General features: G+C 53.1%; 2 protein-coding genes and 1 pseudogene across 2 annotated transcripts in view; 2 read left to right on the top strand and 1 right to left on the bottom strand.

Annotated features, from left to right (window-relative positions):
- Positions 1-1,527: 1,527 nt before the first annotated feature.
- Positions 1,528-8,380, bottom strand: LOC119097235 (transmembrane protein 184C-like; annotated as a pseudogene).
- A 393-nt stretch (positions 8,381-8,773) lies between these two features.
- Positions 8,774-13,256, top strand: LOC119097234 (zinc finger protein 668). The gene is made up of 3 exons (XM_037220287.1): positions 8,774-8,946; positions 9,274-10,887; positions 13,116-13,256. The coding sequence occupies exons 2-3, from the start codon at positions 9,322-9,324 to the stop codon at positions 13,254-13,256; spliced, it is 1,707 nt and encodes a 568-aa protein (XP_037076182.1). The 5' UTR covers positions 8,774-8,946; positions 9,274-9,321.
- A 2,976-nt stretch (positions 13,257-16,232) lies between these two features.
- Positions 16,233-20,387, top strand: part of LOC119097233 (methylcrotonoyl-CoA carboxylase subunit alpha, mitochondrial-like) — a 7,264-nt gene continuing 3,109 nt past the window's right edge. Inside the window, exons 1-6 of the mRNA XM_037220286.1 lie at positions 16,233-16,332; positions 17,499-17,629; positions 18,153-18,333; positions 18,712-18,929; positions 19,156-19,303; positions 20,310-20,381. Of these exons, the coding sequence (XP_037076181.1) occupies positions 17,601-17,629; positions 18,153-18,333; positions 18,712-18,929; positions 19,156-19,303; positions 20,310-20,381 (648 nt within the window). The 5' untranslated portion in view covers positions 16,233-16,332; positions 17,499-17,600. The remainder of the gene's footprint in view (positions 16,333-17,498; positions 17,630-18,152; positions 18,334-18,711; positions 18,930-19,155; positions 19,304-20,309; positions 20,382-20,387) is intronic.

Here is a 20,387-nt window from a genome sequence, read left to right as displayed (position 1 = left end):
AGCCGAGGCGGAACTCGGGTGATAGATCCAAGGAATTAGGCGTTGTTCTTAGTCAATGTGGAATATGGGCGATGAGGTCCGCAAAATGAATCTGCTGGCATTTAGCCATTGCGCTGGTCCGGCTCTCCGCGTGCTGTTTCCAGGAGAGCGGCATTTTGACCATCCATGGCGGATAGGACCGTGTAATAACCTATCCTGAACTATCACCCTCTCAGGTTCGCCCAACATGACCACCACTGCGAGAATATTACAAACGGGCAACTAAAACGAGCTACGCGTTTACGTCCAAACCACAAACACGCACAAAGTTGGTTCGGTGTGTATTCAATGGCACATATTCATTTCAACCAAGGTTCACAAATCTAGCGCATCACGTAACAGGTTCAGGCCCTCTTTGTATTGAAGGCTTTGAGACTTGTCTCAACATTATCACATTCGCTACACAGCGCAGCAAGCGAGGCCTAATCACACCACGGAAGAGCCGCCATCGCAGCTTTTCTCCGATATTCTCACTTATATCAGGTCACCGTCCGCAGCACAGCCCGCCGAGGACAATAAAGCACCACGCACTTGGGTGTACAGTACTTTGTGATTCATCGCACCGCTATACCACGATAAGGCCACATTTTTGTCCTTTCGGTTCACTTCAACACATATGGAATGTCATGCCCTGTCTGCCCATCACAGGCCTAATAACGAGCGAAGAACATAACACGACTGCGCAATCGCAACTCGTGTTACATTCGGGTTAACTAGTCTCTCACTACACCGTAGGTCGCTAAGATAACACACCAGTGCTTGTCTAATCTGCAGCGCACCCCAGGTGCAGCCTTCTACATAACATTGGTGCTTATTCAAGGTCCACGTGGTTGTACAGTGAAAGTAAACGCGTAAATGTAAATTTTCTCCATAATACCAGCATACGGTTACATAGCGGAGCCCCCCCCCCCCCCCCCCAAGTTGTGTCCCACCTCATTGACACAAGTTACACTCCACGTCCCAGAGTCGCTTGTTCACCATCGGTCAGACATCCTCGAGTGGATCGGAGACAGCTCGTAGCCGGACATCCTCGGCGGATAAGAGAAAGCTCACCACCAGACATCCTCAGGCAGGTCGGAGACAGCTCGCCGCCGGACATCCTCGGCAGATCGGAGAAAGCTCACCACCAGGCATCCTCAGGCAGATCGGAGACAGCTCGCCGCCGGACATCCTCGGCGGATCGAAAAAGGCTCGCCGCCAGACATCCTCAGGCAGATCAGAAAAGGCTCACCACCAGACATCCTCAGGCGGACTGGAGAAAGCTCGCCGCCAGACATCCTCAGGAGGAACGGAGACAGCTCGCCGCCGGACATCCTCGGCGGATCGGGAAAGGCTCGCCGCCAGACATTCTCAGGCGGATCGGAGACAGGTCGCCGCCAGACATCCTACGGCGCATCGAAGAAGGCTCGCCGCCACGGACGGTCAGCCGCCGGAGCTGAGTGGCGGCTGCGCTAGGCTCGGTCCAGACCCCGGCGACCCTGTCGGACGTTAGCGGTCGAGCTCGGTGTAGGGCGCGCCGCCGGCGGCCTGGGCCTCCTCCTCGTCCGGGGCTGACTCGTCCAGGAGCGGGGCGCGCTCGCCCGAGGCGTGGCGCGCCGGCCGTCGGGACAGTCGGCGCGCCACCGAGCTGCCTGTAACGGCGGTGGAACGTCACAGCGGACGGGCGCACGGGCCGACCGACCGACCGGCACACGGACAGACACACAGGTCTGAAGGACAGCCCGCAGAAGATAACTGACTGACGTACGGGCGGAGACAGAAAGTGACGAACGGACGCACAGACAGTTAACTACGTCCGGAACTTGATCAATGCTCGTTCGGTCGACATATGGTCCGCACAGCTATGTTCGAACATTGGAGTCACACGCAAAGTACGCTTCATCCAAGACGACGGGATCAGAGCGTGAATTTTCCTTTAACACGCGCCCGGGTGGTCGGTTGGATGTCCTTTGCTCGGGTGGGGGATCAATTTGAACCCGCTGAAATTTGAGAAACTAAAAGAGGTAGCGACACGAAATTCACAGGGTATCTTGGCCTGTACCTGAACTCACTTAGGTCAACGTTTGAGGTTCCTGGATCCCTACCTTCGGGTCAAATAAGGTCACGTAAGGTCAAACTCCAGGCTGGTCTCCAAAGTGCCCCAGAGCCTAGATGCCTGTTCTAGGCAAAAATTAACGTGCTTATTTAAGGTCAGTGACCTTTTTTGACCTTTCGAAGGTCACTGTGACCTAAATCATACAAGACTGTTTGGAGTTTTGCATTTGGATAAGCAAGAAAGATCACAATAGACAGCAGATTCCCAGAAACGAAATGACCCGAGTCATTTTAGGTCAGTGGCCTATTCTGACTTTAAACAAGTCTATGAATGATGTATAATGCGACTCCTGTTATCACTAAATTCGAAATGAGCACCAGAAACTACCCCATACAGCAATCCTTTGAGCAACAAAACAGGTTGGTCTTGACCTTGGTCTGTCCTTTATACCTAACCTTAGATCAATGAAATTTGTTCCGTCAATACTTGTGCTGCCTGAGAAAGTATCTCAGAGATGATGGCTTCGTCCTAACACCCTGTTGTTGCATCAAATTCAACATGTCTCCCTCGAAACTGACGTTCCTGCTGAATCCATGGCGCGTGGTGTTAATGCGCATGCTTTTGGTGAGGATACCAATATAGTATGACAGCTACACAAACTGGAAATTCTTCCCCTGTTTCACTAAGGGCTGCATCCGTAATGGGCACATTGACAGTAACTGTGCGTACTAGACCACAACCAGTCTCTAAAACCAGTGTTTATAAAAAAGACCCATCTCTGATTTTGTCATCCCAGATTTGCTACTTTTTTGGTTGAAAGTCCATTTTTGGTTGAAAAAGCCCAGTGTTGAAGCCACCCACTCATGCCTGGCAACATGACCCGAAAATAAAAGACCATTGTGAAAAATACAGAAATCAAATTGAAATTTTGGAATTATTTCTATCTGAATTTAATAATGCCGCAGCTAAACTATGAGTGGCTACATTCGAGACATAGACGACACATACACAGCCATGCAGTGCTCCCGGTCAAGATGGCCGAGGCTGAAGCTCCCTCGCCTTTGTTCCAACGTGCAGAGATCGTATAACTAGGTTCAGTACAATCTTAGAACCTCACAAATAAGCACCATCCGGCATATGGCCGAGGTACATGACTGAGACGGCGGCTTCGGTGCGGCCGGGTGGACCTCTCACGGCATGTTCCAGCATCAGCGGCGCCGCCACAGACCGCAATCCCCCCCCCCCCCCCTCCGCGGCCGGTCGGCACCACCGCGGGTGCGACCCCAGCCGCCCGCACTCACCGACGACGCTGAAGTGTTCCTTGACGTCCTGGGCTGACGTCGCTGACGTCCCACATGTTGCGGAAGGCGGGCGCAGCAGTCGCCCTGGTACACGTCCGGGTCGCGGGTACGGCACGTGGCTGAAGGCGTACATGTGCGCCATCGCCGCCAGCAGCATCTCAATGCAGATCAGGGAAGTTCTGCGAGACGGTCGGTGCGGCGCGATTAGTGCCGTGCGCAACCGAGCTGTGCTGGAACGCGCCCTCTCGTGCCAGCAGTCGAGCAGTGCCCTGGTAAGGCAGCTACACAACGCGAGGGTATGAAGCACGCCTGGTTGAAGATGGACCAACCCCGATCCTGACATTGCCAGGCATGAGATGAGGTCCCAAATGGCAGTCTCGCTGCAGAGCCCGACCAGGCGTTAAATCGGACACTTTTTTGCAATGCACTATGGCGTTGTTATCGACTCGCGGAATACTGCAAAGGGCACGCTGCGTTCAATATTGGTCATCGAGCTAGAAAACGTGCGCACGTTTGACGCCATCGCGCTTGTTATGAATTGGACCACAACGGCACACGGTTCGCTAGTTGTACAAACTGCCACGCTAAATCTACATACACGTTGGCATTGCGAAAAGAAAAATGAAATCATCAAACTTCAAACCATCGTTGCAACAAGTGCTTCCATTACAGCGTTTAGAAGTTCTCCGATCATGCCATGGCGGACATTTCGGTTATTGACATTTACTGTTTCGCGGCCGCGGCTCAGTACGTCACAGCAGCACATCTCGCCCCGCAGCACTTAAGTGTCTGAGCAAACCTTTCTGGCCATCCATGAGTATATGAAAAGCGCACGACCCGATCCGTGGGAGCGGTATACTGAATAAGGGACCTGATCCGGGGAGCGGTATACCCGAATCCAGGTGACCTGATCCGGGGAGCGGTATACCTGAATACAGGCGACCTGATCCGGGGAGCGGTGTAACTGAATGGCGACCTGATCCGGGAGCGGTATACCTGAATGCAGGCGACCTGATCCTGGGAGCGGTATACCTGAATGCTCTCAGAGATGACGTGTACGTCGCTAGCGTCCTGCACACCGAACCAGTGGAGATGACGCCGGCGTACACCAGCACGCTGATGATGAACTCCTGGCTGGAAAACGGACGCGAGCATGGTGTTCAACACAGTAAGGCAAAACGAGCCCGAGCGCACAGCCACGCTCCAGTTACAGCTGCGGGAACTAAGGTGATAATAGTGCTGGAACTCGGTCAAAACTGTCTTCACAGGTAGGCAATGTCTAGCAGAGGCTAGGCTCCGCGTAAAACGACCCATCATGGGTCCCATGGTTGCGTTAGCACATTTCGGGTGTTCCAGCCCGAAAATGTCAAACGTCTGTTCTTTTGTAAGCCGATGCGCGTTTTCAAATGCTATGGTTGCAACAGACGTCCTGCTGCCGTACTTACAGGTAGGTAGGTGTGTGGTGGTAGTCCGTAGGATGCGTCAAATACATTTCATGCAATTTGGCATCACAGCTGAGGGGCAAAGAATGGGTTCAACCCAATAACGCGACAAAGCTAGGAAAGGTAACTCAGCCCACCGACCAACTCACAAGAACGAGAAGAAGACGACGCACTTGATGACTAAGAATTTGGCCAGCGGCCTGACCGGCTTGAGGAACTCGCGGGTAGCCCGGTAGAAGAGCACCAGCGAGTACATGGCCAGAAGCTGGCTGATGTTGTTCACCAGCGCCACGTACAGGAACAGCCTGTCCGGCTCGAAGGTGCCCTCGCCGTACGCGCCGAACAGGCTGGCCACGCTGGAAACACACGACAAGCGTGACTGGCGGCCGCGCTCACTGCTGGGTACGGATCACTGGTGGATGCATGGATCACGCTGGAGACCAACTTAACGTGTAAGAGATCATGTCAACCGCCTACTTCACGTTGTCCCAGCATGGAATCATGGTGCGGGGAGGGGCAGTTTTGACAGCTGTGTAGTCTATCCGAAAGTAAAACAAAATTATGACGCTTCGAACCAAACCAGCCACTGTGGCTGCTCTATATTCTTTTCTTAAGCATGCAGCCAATCCCGGCCATTTTCCTTAAAACCGAATGTATCGGGTCACTTCACACCCAGAGGCTTTCCTGTGAGATGTTAAATCGCAACAATGACGTGTCCAGACCAGTTCAAGCGCAGCTTACAATGCAATGCAGGAGGTGACCGGCCTGACCACCGTGTACTGTAAGATGAAGTGCTTGCACCGCTGGACCAGCTCCCTGAAACAGGGCAGGCACGGGATGAGCTCGGTAACGATTGGCACACGCCTGCTCACACGGAGGATGGCACATGAGTGCAGCAGTCAGAGCAACCTGCAGCAAATAGCGCAGTTTCAATAGTCCTCGAACGCCTTAGAGCGTTCGTGCATTATAGAACACGTCGACAGAAAGGCCGGACAGCCGCAGTCCAGTCCTCTCAGAATGCGCACACAGCTGGCCGGAATGAGGTCAGCATGTTTTCTTCGACAAGCACCAGCTGCGGGTCTGGGCGCCGCGCGCGGGCCGGCGCCGGGCGCGCCCCAGCTCACGTACCGTCCCATGCGCCCACGGTCGCAGGCAGCAGAAGGGGCAGATGTGCGCCAGGTCCGGGCGCGTGGCCAGCACCGACTCCAGGTCCATGTGCTCGTTTAGCGTGATCAGCAGGTACATCATGAAGTTGTAGATGACCGTAGGCCTCGTAGCACTCCCGGCCCAGGTCGAAGTAGATGGTGTAGTGTGGGAAGGTGAGCCCATCCAGGCGTTCAGCGTGTACACGGGCACCATCCACAGAATGCGGATGATGCGCTGCTGCAGCGGCGGCTTGGTGTAGTTGACCAGGTGCATGATGATCTCCCAGAGCGCGATGGGGAGCGTGAGAAAGGCGAACACGCTGCCGATCAGCCATGCCTCGAACTTGATGCGTGTGCCGGCGTGCTCCATGTAAACCACCAGTACCGGCAGGCAGATCACCAGGATGATGCCATACAGCAGCATCACTTACTGGCTGGATCCACTGGCGCCATGATCGCAGCACCAACGGCATTGTTCTCAATCTGTTGGCAGCATGAAATGTGCAATTGTTGGAATACTATTGTTATGAAGATCATAGGCGAACAGTCCCGTTTCACCTACCTCTAAAGGAATGGAGCTATCACTCCTTGTTCATGCTATCTTTATTCAACAACAGGCAACATAGGATTATCTCAAATGTACTGTTTGTACTGCAACAAATGACAATAATGGAAAATTACTGCTTTGTGCTCTTGCCCTACACTGTCACACATAAATATATGAAACAAAATATGTGGCCCAAAATGAACACAAAATAATGGCATAATGGAAGTGCTGTCAGCTGGTTCTTTCCAACCATTTAGCCAACATTAAATCCAAATGTCACAATTATTTGTGATAAGTAAGACGGGCTACCAAAAGGAAAGATGTCTACCAACTAAGCAAACTTAGCAAATGAAGAACAAGCCAAAATGTACAACATGCACTTCAATAGGATTTTTTGGGCATGGTTCCTTTAAAAATATTTCACCTGTAACTTATGACAAAGTTTTGCATGTAACTGATGCCAGTAGCACAGGCAGGGGGTGCACAGGGGGCATTGTGCCCTCCCTTAGTATCCAAGGGCCCTTCAGGCCTCTCAGAACCTACAATTAAGGACCCAATTTGCGGGCCCAAACACAGCCAGCCAGAGGTATCAATTCAGGGGGACCCTGGCCCACAGGGTTGGGCACTCAAATACCAACCAGAGGGCCATGTGTACTGGTAAGGGGCCAACTGAGTCAATAAGTCTATATTTCACTAAGATGCCACCAGTAACACACCTTTAGCCCTGTGGTGCCATGGTCCTAAGAGCCCTTTTCCAAAAAAGGGACAGAGTCTGAGCCAGCGATTTACATTGCTCAGAGTCCCACAGCACCTAACAGTGGCCCTGTGTTGTCAAGAGCCCTGATTTAGCCAGAGGCAGTGTTCAAGGAGACCCAAGGAGCCCAGAGAACCCACCTGATCTGAAGATCAAGTGCCAGATTGGAGAGTCTGCAGGCATAAATGGCTGATCAGTCTTATTCAGTGGTCATGGCTCATGAACACAGGCCCTCAAATAAGTGCCAGGGGGCCCTGTGAGATGATCAGGGACCCCTGAGGTTATATGGGCCTATATGTCAGTCAGGTACCACCACACCACATAGTCAGCTCTGTGTCAGTATGGGCCTGAGGATGCACTTTCCAATCAGCTATGAAGTTGGGCCAGTGATTTACACTGGTCAGGGCCTTGTATCTGGCAGGGGCCCACAGTGCCTAACAGAGAGCCCTAAGATCACAAGGGCCCCAAGCCAACCAAGGGAAGTGCTTAATGAGGCCTGAAGAGTTGGCCAGGTGGCCCACTGGAACTGACCATGAATGGCCCAGTTGGAGGGAGTTGGGGCCAAAGTTGGCTGCAGGTCACATAAGAAGTTACAGCCTGTAGGATTGTAACCTGAAATACCACTCAGAGGCCCCTTGCAATGTTTTAGGAACACCTAAATATACACATACCTGTATAGCACACTTGAATTTACATCCAGTGGGTGGTGATATGGGTATAATTATGAAACATCATGGTTCACACTCCCTTGGATCAGACTGATTTTCTCCCACATTTCTATATGCTGAAAAGCATTATGGGAAGAGCTAAATGGCATGCCATTCACCTCATTATGTGCATATTTTCATAGTAGAAACTACATAATATAAATCGTGGTGCAAAGAAACCCCATAAACAGAAGGAAGAAAACCTATACAAGACACCACTGACCGACGAGGAACAGGGTGACGGCTGGCGCAAACATACTACCTCCCAATAGGTCTTGAAAACATGCTTGCCAGAATAACAGCATAGGCACCCACATTTACCAAGATGTATCCAGGATTTGAAACACACGAAAGCCCAAATCGTTGCCTTCAAGCCACGGCGCGGCACTGCATCACACGCCACGCGTGCTCAGCGCCCACGGCAGTTACGCAATGTTATTGTTACGGTTTGTTTTGATTTGCTTCTTCGTCGATAGTACGTAGCTTCTGTAGTATCATCAAGACGTTCTTTATATAAATGGCATTTTTCGTGAAAAGCTTTTTGGGTGCATCATTACGGTGAATCACAAAGTTTTGAACAACATGTCATAAACTATTGCAGACTGATAGCAGAGGTTATCCGTGCATATTTGGAACCGGCAATTTCTTGAGCGAATCAAGATAAAAGACTCTCAATCAAGAACGACGGAATATTTCAATTATGGCGGCTTGTCCGGCAGCGAAGGACAGACTCGTACACGGCCTTTGTCGGCAGAGGGAGAGCGGAGAGTACTGTGATGCCTTGATAACCATAGCAGACAATATCAGAATAACTGTCCATTCTAATGTTTTGGCAATTGCGAGTATTTACTTCTCAGATATAACCAGAGAGCCCTCGTCGCTTTTGCCGCATATCCCCTCCGTGCGTGTGGGAGGATATGTTTCCTTGTCTGCGACCGTCCAAGCGGGTCGTTCAGATGCTGATGCATGTGAACAGGTGATTAAAATCATCGAGTATAGCATTTCATGTGATAGGATACATGTATGCAATATTGTTTGTCGTCTTGACCACGCCCACCTGCTCTAAAATATCTCATTTGATAATGCCAATTTGGGTGTGATGGTGCACCTATGCAACATCTTAGATGCCACCATGACCCTAAAGTAATTGTGTTTTGATTCACCAGATTGCATGTCATGCTTTATATCAGTTAAATACTCCTGGCATTGACTGCAGCCTGCTTCACACTATTCATCAAATGAATCCTTGTCTGATATATCCTAGGCCCATTATACCAGGTTAACCTGCTTGCTATGTTTTCAGCCAGCTCGAGAATCCAGCCCTGTGGAAACTGCTACTGGGCATGAGAAGATGGGATGTCCAGTTGATCTGAACCACTTCAAATCTGAGGGTGTCCAGCCAGATGCGGATCATGTCATGATGGGCTCCGCAGAGGTGTCAGAGCTGGTTACAATACCTGAAGGCAATATCTACTGTGCCAGCATGCCAACAGTGGTGTTTAGCACTGGGTGTAGTGATCATGAAATGCCCATCATTCATTCTCTTCTTGAAATTCCCCAGAACTTTAGTGCAGCATCATTTGATCAAAGCTCAATAGATGGTGACCTGATCACAATTGATGCTAATGCTATCTGCATCAGTAATGAAGTTAAACAGGCTAGCTGTGCACCAACACCTTCACCAGGCATTTCCAGTCCAGCCCCCTCAATTTTGAGAAGGAATCACAAGAAGTCCAGCTACAAGTACCTGTTCAAGTTCCAGCCAGTTGATACTCAGAGTTTAGAGCTGACACAGCTTGCAGAATGTGTGAAGCTGCTGGTGGACTTTGCCTATTGCAGCTCTGAGCTGCAGGTAACAGAGGAGACCTACCCAGTGCTGCACGAGCTTGCCAAACTGCTGGAGATGGAGGAGGCGGTGTCGGCCTGTGAGAAACACGCGGTGGATCGGCTGGTGGGTGAGCCGGAGCCTCCGGCGCCGCCGCCGGCCTCGGAGCCGGGGCCCGGTGGCGGCTCCCCAGCGGGCTCCACCGCGGATCCGCCTGACGACCCTGCCGACGCCAGTCACGGCCAGCTGCTCGTTTGCCGCAACTGCTCCTTCTTCTGTCACGGCGCGTCGCGCATGCGCGAGCACCGGCGCATGCACCACGTACGCAGCTACATGTGCGCGCACTGCGGCGTGACGCGCCAGAAAACGAGCCAGCTGCTGCGCCACCTGATGCAGGCCGACCACGGCGAGACGGTGTGCTCGCTCTGCTTCCACGAATGCGGGCCTGGTGAGCGCATGGCCGACCACTACGTGCGCCACAACGACCCGCGGCCCTTCTTCTGCTCCGTCTGCTTCGCCCGCTTCCCCAGCCGCACTGGACTGAACCTGCACATGCCGACCCACTCCAGCGTCAAACCGTTCGTGTGCCGCACCTGCGGCCAGGCGTTCAAGTGGCGCCACGCGCTGCAGAGCCACGCGCGCACGCACGGCGCAGAGAAGAAGCTGCTCTGCGACGTGTGCGGCTTCTGCACGCGCCACACGGGCCAGTTCAAGGCGCATAAGGCGCGCCACGCGGGTATGACGCACCAGTGTCCGCACGACGGTTGTCCGTTCCGGGCGACCACGCCGTGGCTGCTCAAGGACCACCTGGTGACCCACGCCTCCGATAAACAGTATCAGTGCGAGGTGTGCGGCAAGAAGTTCGGCCACGTGCGCAATATGCGCCGCCACGCGCTGCTGCACGGCCGGCAGGTGGCGCTCACGTGCGAGCGCTGCCCCTATCAGACGACGCGCTCGGACAAGCTGGCGCAACACGTGCGTGCCAAGCACGCGACGGTGGCGCCTCCCGACGGCGAGCCGCCGCCAGTCGGCGACGAAGCGGCGCCAAGCGACCCTAGCGAGCCGGCGTCGTCGGCAGCGGCTGCCCCAGAGGTCCCAGCAGCTCGGCGGCGGCGCCTCGCCGCGCCAGGGGGCGCCGCCGGCGGCCAAGCGGCGCCGGAGAGCGGCGGCGCCTGTCGGTGAGGCGGCTCGGCCGCCGGCGCCGGCCGAGCCGCGCGCCGTCCCACCTGCGGCAGGCCGCCGGTTCGTGCCGATCCTCCCCAAAGGCGTGGAGGCGGCGGCGCGGCCCGTGGTGCGCATGCGCCGGCGCACGCGCGTCCGCCGCCTGCTGCCCAAGCCGGACGAGGAGCGGCCGCAGTCGGAGGGACCCGCGCCCACCGATGTCGGCGGCACCGCGCGCGGATCTCAGCGATGATGTGTACCGCTTTTGATACGTGTGTTCTCGTGGAGCGGTTTTCTTGTGACCGTCGTCAGCTGGTACTAGTCGTCCTCAGTTTCTCGCCCAATTGCGTTAGGAAGCAGCGTTTGAACCTTGGCCTGCAAACTGTGTTTGGTCAGCCGCGCGTTCGTTGGTTGAATGTAAATGGCCAAACTTAAAATTGGCTAGGTAATTACGGAAGTTGTTATAATGCCGACATAATGGTCGTTTTTGACATGCAATGTTAAAGCCGTGTTGTCTTGGCGTACGCATTTGCGTTCATATGGGAATTGACGTTTCGGTCTAAATTATATTTTTTATCGTCAAAATGATTCTTTTTTGTCGCGGAAGAATGCTTTCGCTCCCACATTGCTGTGATACTGTGCTCGCCAATGCAATAGACCTTATTTTTGTTTTTCGTGCTGGTCTGACGCGCACACGCGGGCGGGATTTCCGACAGCTCACTACCCACAGGGATCCCCCAGGAAACGGTGCAATTCGTACTGGTGGTGGGAGCGTGGAAAACAAATCCATATTGCGGCCATGGCTTCTGCAAGCGCAAACACAACGAATGGGCCAGCCGCTAACCTCTAGTCTGTTCGTGTTGCATAATTCTAGAGCGATCGATCGGGTAGGTGTTACAGAATGTTTGTTAGCAACTGCCTGCGCACTTCCTCAATAACCGAGCATCGGAGTGGATGAGGGATTCCATGCATGAGGCCACTTAAACCACATGTGGGTGCAATTTTACCGTCTTAGTTGTATGATGAGGTGCTGCACCGTGCGAACAGCAGCTGGATACACATAAGCATTGTTTGTATGAGATGTGTGGTGGGTAGTAATATGCAGCTCCAGAAGGACTATTCGCATGACTGAGGGGTTTGCTCAGTTCCTGCCAAAGTATCGCCGAGTTGTGGACGTCACAATCGGGGGTGTAGTTTCCTACCCAGTTGCGGGGGGCAGCCTCAACTTGGGCTCCAACTCTTCCCCCCCCCCCCTCTCCCAACTTTGCGAAGAAAAGTGTGCCAAATCAGGGGAAAAGCCTGCTTTTTGGTCATTGTGCACTGTTTTGCCCCCCCCCCCCCTTCGACACCCACCTCATTCTATAAAACTGCGCCCCTGGTCGCAGTAGTGCACTTGGTTCATAAACCCATGAACGACCGCAACCCCATCTATCATTTTTAGCATTTTGCCATCGGTTTCTGGGATAAACCAGCCGGGATGTTGGGAGCTTTTGACGCAAGACTCTTGATTGCGTTTTTTGTTTTGTTTTTTTGTGTTTTGTCTTTCGAACGCAATCTAACATCGCCCGGTAGACCTGGTGGACGGAGTGTACTGCCCTGTGCCGCGCAATGTTAGATTTCGAACGGCGTGGCGGTGCCACAGACCATACTCCTTCAGGGGAGCCGTCAAAACGCCCACGATCACAGCATCCAGTGTTCACATCATTACCAGATCGCAACATCCAGCACTCATGACATCCTACATGCGTCCAATTCCGTGCCCATTGAGGGCGTTCTTAGCATCCAAGCGCGCAGCATCCTTAGTCGTAATATCCAGTGTTCATAGCATCCAGCGATCACGGGACCCGGAATTAGTCGTAATTGCTACTGCTAAATGACATTACAGTAGCATATTCCTTCGACTCCTGCCGCTAGATGACACAGTGCCACATTTCTCTCTGTGTCAACAGATGGCACAGTCAACCTGACATTCCACTGAAGATCACGTGACAGGTACAATAAAACGTAGTGCGCGGAGTGCCTGGCGGCCGTGTCCGGGCTGGGCGCGGCCACGCCCCGGGCTCGCCGATGGGCCGTGAGCAGGCGCGCCGGGCGGTGCTGCGGCCGGAGACACGGCGGCCTGCGTGGGCTGGGCCGGGACCGCCGCGCTCACGAGACAGGCAGGCCATCGCACCACCGCCGATGCCGCCAGCCCTGCCTTCGTGCAGAAGCATGCTGGCGTGACGGATGAGGCTAGCGGCGCCGTCGAGAGCTGCATGTCGAAGGGCAAGGAGCTCATCTTCAAGCGCTTCGGTATGTGAGGTAGGCTTGGGTAAAAAAGGTAAAAAGTTAGGTCATGTGGCACTGGAGCCGAAACAAAGCCGAAGCAACACTCCTCAAAAAGTGAGGGTGCCCATTGTCGTATTGTAGTTTATTGTTTCCAGTTATTACCTTAATGTCAGTGCTGCACATTCCCAGAAAGTGAGGCTGCCATGTCACCCACGGAACCACCGTCCCTCCGTCTGTGAGACGAAAATGCATTTAGTCTGTATTTGCCCCAGATATATTGATTCACCTGCTTCGTCATACCATCCACTGTGCTCCATTTTTCAAATAAACACACGTTTTCACGGCATATACATACAGCCGCGTCCCAACCTTGCACCAGAATCGGCGGTTAGGTACTGCGTTGGCCTTAACGTACGCTCTCGCTAATTGCCTAATAATCCGTGGAAGTCCCCGTTACTAATCTGCCGATTTTGCCCTAGCATATTTCAATTCTCCTCTAAGCAATTTTCAAAAGGTTTCCATTAATGGCTTCATCGATCGAACCCTTATAGACAGGGTTGAAAATGACGAATAATGCCGGCGGACGAGCGTAAAGTGTACGTTTTTGCCCCAGCCCAGCCCTGTGGTGGGCTGGACTGCGCGACGCACCACCTAGCACCGCGCTGATCACGTTACGCATGCAACCGACAACTATGTAGCCACGGGGATCTGGTTGCAAAGGCGCAGGGACTTTGTTCGAGTTGTGGGAACTTCAAAATGCGGAAATGGACTGTCTAAGATTAGAAAGTGGGCAGCTACACTCTAGAGTGGGCCCTCTAGAAGTCAGAATGGAGTTTTCCAGAATATCTCTCAAAACCTGTTCTTGTGTCTTTCGCAGCTCACGGTTTTGTGAGTTGTCCAGACGCTGGAGTATGAACGGGCAGGTGGTTATGATATATTAGAGGTTATGAACATTAGGCCTCGCGATACGTTAGGAGTTACGATCATTAGGGGTTATGATACATTAGCGGTTATGATATATTAGAGGTTATGAACATTAGGCCTTGTGATAAATTAGGTGTTTCGAACATCAGGTGTTGTGATACATTAGGGGTTACGAACATTGGGTGTTGTGATAATCCCCCGTCGAGGCGCCGGCTCCCGTGGCCGTGGCCGGTGACGGGTCACTCCAGGTCAGGTCCTCCAGCGAGGGGGAGCGGTCGAACAGGATTCGAGCCCTGCGTGTGAACGTGACCTGTCGCGGAGAGGTTCGAGGATGCGCCAACTCGGAGCACGTTGTACGTATCGTACACCTATCTTTTCGCAGTACAGAAGCATGCACGGTGAGTCCATTTTTTAGTTTAGCGCCGATGGATCTGCGTATTATGGACCAGGTAGGTGCAGCAAACCGTTGGTCCGGACTCCGATCCACCAGACGTCTTTCAGACTTCAGGACGATGTTTTCTGCAAGAAGAATACGCTTAAGAGTCAAACGTATTCTATAGAGCTACGGATATGCAGACTCCAAAACATCGCTGCATGTCCTCAACCGAATCGGATGATTTTTACACCGACGGAGTACATGACATCGGTGACATGCTTTCGCTACCTGCCAAAAAACATGTAACTTTCCATTGATACCAGGGCATTGAAGCACCGCTTTGTTCAAGAGTTACTTTGTAGCGCGCTGTGGCGCGTGGCGTATCTACCTGCCACGAGTCACATGCTGCTTTTTCAACATGCGAGTACGGTTTTTGTTTGTTACGTTTTGCCCGTGCGTTCGTTCCGGACATGGGCGCCACGACAATTAATAGGGGGGATGGGGGAGGGAAGGGGGCTTTAAAAACACCGACCTCGTCGCAGTAAACACACATTCAACCAGTACATGGGCACGTCCAGACAGCATAGCACGGGTGACAGTCGGCTGTCGGAGGGACATGGACACCGACTCGTGCCACGCGTCCGTATGGGAGACCATATCGGCAAGGCGCCCGACGGCCGGGCGCTCGGCGCCTACACCTCGGAAAAGTGCAATCCCGGCGCAGTAATCGCCGACCCTTCGGCGATTCTGAGGTCCCCGGCCCCTTTTCCTCTCTTTAAACCATTTAGAAGAAGAGTTCTGTTAGAATGCTGCGCTCATGTGCTCGCACAATCGTTGTGATCTGTTATGTAACGCGCACTCTTTTCGTGCTTACACCGTATCGCAGTAATTAACATGAGTAATATATAGATCTGTAGCTAATGTGCGGTGTTATATGACAAGCCGACCTCCGCCTGGCGTTTATCTATGCGCTTCAATGGACAGTATGTAGGAAAATGGCAGATCAATTAATATGGTGCGACATGAATTTTGTGCTGAGGGAGGACTCGTCGCGTGGGCTGCCGGCCGGCCGGTCGATAATTATCAAGTCCAACAATGGACCTCCTGGCAAATTACGTGCAACGAGACGGCAGCCAACGAGACCGATTGTACAATGACACAATTTTCTATCCCTAATGCAATAGGGTGGTTGACACATGTCGCCATGTGTCACACGCGTGCACAAGTGTCATTTTTGTGCCGTTTTGAACGTCCTGGCATCCCGTCTGTAGGGAGGTCTATTACTGGACTAGGAACAATCCAGCCAAATCGGCGCCTCCTAGGCCGTGAGAACGGACCCGAAAGCGATGAGACAGTCGTTACAGCTCTGCTGTGTAATTACACACGCACACGTACTGTGTCTGCACTAGATTGGGCCGTCTGGGTTGCTGGGAGTTCCGTTTTTGGACTCGCAGTTGTCGCCCGGCTGAGTGCCAGCCGCTTCCCCGCCCGCTCGGGTGCACCTTGCCGCCGTTCGCCGCCTAGTGGTTGGCGGCGTTTCGCTGCTCCCGAATAGCGTTGTCGGCCACTGGGAAAAGAACGCTGGTGGGTGGCGTGAGGAGGAGGCGCGTGACCAGTGTCCGTTTTGGAGATTATATTTGCGTAATGAAAATTGAGTGAGCTATGCTATCGATGTCACGACACACTGTGCATAACGAGTATCGCTGCTGGCGCACACGTTGGCTGCGTTGCAACGGCGGCGTCCCGGCTTCTGCCAGGTCAAGGCTATCTGCCAGGTGGCCAGGGCAGGCTGGGTGCACTGTTGCATGGTACGCTGTTTTCACAACGTGCTGCACAGCATGAGCTGTTGTTTTGTTTATAAATATATTCTTGAAGTCAGTGGGAGCCTCAGTTCACGCCTTTTAAAGGCCAAACCATGACCAGGAAAGTGTGAGACATCTGGGTCTTATAGCTGTACACAAACTTCATATATTTCCACAGCTACTATGCAGCCTGCAAGTTGGTAAAGATTAGACAGAGCACAGTTTTGGAACAACACAAAATTGGCAGATGCGGTGTTCAGAATGTGAGATGTACGGGCTCAGTTTTGGTTGAATGAGTTGGTGACCATTCAGCACTTATCCTAAAGATACCTAGAATTGTTGTGGCCTGAGGGGAGAAGTGCTTGCAAAAGATACTAATTGATGACTTGAATTATACTTTACTTGAATTATGACTAAACTCACTCAGCCCAGTATGTGGGCGAAAACTGCCGAGTGTTGCATAGCAAATTAGCCTGAATGAGCATCTTGCAATGATCAAACTAAACTTAATAACAGGTGCTGTGGCAGATTTACCATACAATATATGCGCCACCTGGATTCCAGTCTCCTGCTTTTGTCTTAAGTGCTGCTCATAGCTACCCACCCATTTTCATGACTAAGATAATTACAAAATATGCTTAACCTGTAATTGTCATTTATAGAAGTGCATTTGAGATTGCTGTGCTTAAGCTTAAATATTCACTTTGCTGCTGTTAGTTGCTTTGCAGCCAACACAAGAACTGTAATTACTTTGCTGATTCACTCAAATACAGTACCTCACACATATTTCTTTAGCACTGTACTAGACCATACAGGCATGCTTGAGTAAAGGGTATGCAGCTTATTGGCTGTATGTGATAGATTATTGGTAATAGTTTAGTTCATGCTGTTACTTACATTGGTATTATTGCAGCACATATTATTTTTCCTAAACTTAACAGACTCACCTGGCTGAAAGAGATAGCCAGATATCCCACTAATGACAACACATGATTATGTGCTTGATGCATCTGCCTAACCTGACAATCAGCTTTGATTAACATGCGATGGTTGGTCTAAGTGTTTGCACAGTGCATAACTACACATCGTTGGTGATGCTGAATGGCCAATAATGACAGTGGCAATGCCTATAAGGTGATAATGATATTGCTCACGTCTTATGTCTTCCTCAGATCTGCTGCAAGCTTGGTTGGCCTACAGACAAAGTACAGTCATCAGTAGCTGGGGTTGGTTTTGGCCAGCTGTTCTTTTGGCACGGTTGCTGATTGCCTACAATGTCCAAGTACTTCCAAGGAAACATCATGTGAGCAATTAGTTCAAGGCTAAAAGGGCACTGGGTGTAGGAGATGAAATTGCTGTTGATCCAGTTGGGTCTCCAGTGCAATCAAAGCATGCCACTTAGCCTCCATTATAGGTGATGTAGTTTGTTATTTTGGTTGTATATGAGTACATTGGCCCTTGCACATTTGTAAGAATGCATATCACATGTGTACTTGTGTGCAGCAGATGGCAGCTTTCAGTTGAGTGACAACTGTGGTGAGGTGCAAGCAAGTGGGCACAAAGCTGGCTGTGATGCCAGTGTAGCATTATGGTGTGGATTGGGATTCTGGGCCATTGTGCCTCACTGGCATCCTCATCACATTAACTTGTCTGACAGACAATCTACAGGCACAAACTTCTAAATAACTTGTTCTTGTGTAGACTTTCCATGATGCATTCCAACAGCTATAGTTTCCAGTAGGGTGTTCACCAGAACACTGCTGTGCTCGGTGCATCCCGCTCTGAGCCCACCTGACGCCCACTGCGCCTGGGGGCCATGTCGGCAGGCTGCGTCGTCTCGCTGCCCGCTGCTACCACCAGGGCGGCGCCATCCGCGCCATCGACAAAGTGCTGATCGCCAACCGCGGCGAGATAGCGTGTCGGATCATCCGCACGGCGCGCCGCATGGGCGTGCGCACAGTGGCTGTCTACTCGGATGCTGACCGGCAGGCTCTGCACGTGGCCATGGTGGGTGCGCCCGGCACAGTCGGGAGCCGGCTCGGATGTGGCCACGGGGAGTGGCTGAGGGCATGGGTCCCAACGTTGTCCAAAGTCGTCTGTGGCCCCCCAGTTTGTTCTTAACTCACATGTTCGGACATGGATCATGGCATGCTGCTGGAGCCCGGGTGCCAATGCTAGTTCTCGGTGCAACTCGTCGCGTCTCGCTGCGGCCCTTTGCTATCTACCGGTGCCCAGTATGCATCAGAAGACGGCGACAGCTTATCAGCATAGCAACTCACGGGACTGGCAAATAGAGTGCCGCCGTCATCACAGCTGACTTGACGCCGCGTCCGTCGGGACAACAGGCCTGCGGCACTCTGCTGACCGTGCCCTGCCCGCGCGCAGGCGGACGAGGCGTACCACATCGGAGCGGCCGCCTCGCAGCAGTCGTACCTCCGCGCCGACCGGATCCTGGCGGTGGCGCGGCGCGCCGGTGCGCATGCGGTGCACCCCGGCTACGGGTTCCTCTCGGAGAACACGGCGTTCGCCGAGGCGTGCCAGGCGGCCGGCGTGGCGTTCGTTGGTCCGCCGGCCACCGCCATCCGGGACATGGGTATCAAGAGGTGGGCACTGCGCGCGCACGGGCGGCTAATGTGGGGAGTGGGCGCGCGGGATAGACTTTCGAAGCGTTGGGGGTTTGGAGTATGGGGCTCTAGCCCGAGCATGTATGGGTGCTCGCTTTTGTGCAAACAGGCGGTGTCCAATGCCGGTCCTTCTCTGGTGTCGTCATTTGCATGACATGTCTGGCATGTTCTGCATCCTGTTTGACAAATTGCCTTCGCCGCGCAGCACCTCGAAGAAGATCATGTCCGCTGCCGGCGTTCCAGTGATCGGCGGTTACCATGGCGACGATCAGTCAGACGAGAAGCTATTGCAGGAGGCGGACAAGATTGGCTTTCCCGTCATGATTAAGGCGGTCATGGGAGGTGGTGGAAAGGTAAGCTGCCATGCAGCATTCATACAGTCAGTGGCTTCGCAGTGAGACATGGGTATGATAGGGATGTGCTGCATCATCTTCAGGCATTTATGGCTGAGAGAACCTTATGGCGCCATTAAAAAAAAAACTGCGAGGCATGCAACGTGCTAATATTTCAGCGTTCCCATGTCGGTGCCTATTGCATTGAATGCCATTCTGGACGTCTTGAGGCATATTCTCCCCGTGTGGCGCTGACACTGATTCCTAATGACGTGTACGGTTTCATCGTGAATTAAGTGCCTGGTTTGCCATGGTCCGATGAGCTGGATAATCGATGTTAAACAAATTAAGCGAGTCACCAGTCCCGACTTAATATGGATGAGGCATCCACGGCTACCTCGTCAAGTGTATCACGTTCAGTCCGAAGTCGTCCACCGGGACGATCCCGGGCCCGTGCCGCGTCCGTTACCGCCCAGCTCTGAGCGGGATTATCAGCTCTGGTCCCTGATGGATGTAATCCGCGCCATGTCCGTCACCGCCCAGCCCTGAGCGGGGTTATCAGCTCTGGTCCCTGATGGATATAATCCGCGCCGTGTCCGTCACCGCCCAGCTCTGAGGGGGGTTATCAGCTCCGGCCCCTGATGGGAATAATCCGCGCCGTGTCCGTCACCTCCCAGCCCTGAGCGGGGTTGTCGGCTCCGGCCCCTGATGGATATAATCCGCGCCGTGTCCGTCACCGCCCAGTACGGGGGGCGTTATCAGCTCTGGCCCCTGATAGATATAATCCGTGCCGTGTCCGTCACCGGCAAGCTCTGAGCGGGGTTATCAGCTCTGGCCCCTGATGGGTATAATCCGTGCCGTGTCCGTCACCGCCCAGCTCTGAGCGGGGTTATCAGCTGTGGCCCCTGATGGCATAATCCGTGCCGTGCCCGTCACCGCCCAGCTCTGAGCGGGGTTATCAGCTCCGGCCCCTGATACCGCGCCGTGTCTGTCGCCGCCCAGCCCTGAGCGGGGTTGTGGTTGACAGGGGATGCGGATCGCAGCCACCAGGGACGACTTCCACGCTCAGCTGGAGTCGGCCCGGCGCGAGGCGATGAAGGCCTTC

The sequence above is a fragment of the Pollicipes pollicipes genome, unplaced genomic scaffold (genome assembly GCF_011947565.3).
Source record: "Pollicipes pollicipes isolate AB1234 unplaced genomic scaffold, Ppol_2.1 Scaffold_4295;HRSCAF=5057_pilon_pilon_pilon, whole genome shotgun sequence".
NCBI classification, from domain to species: domain Eukaryota; kingdom Metazoa; phylum Arthropoda; class Thecostraca; order Pollicipedomorpha; family Pollicipedidae; genus Pollicipes; species Pollicipes pollicipes.
This window is presented reverse-complemented; position numbering and strand designations above follow the sequence as displayed.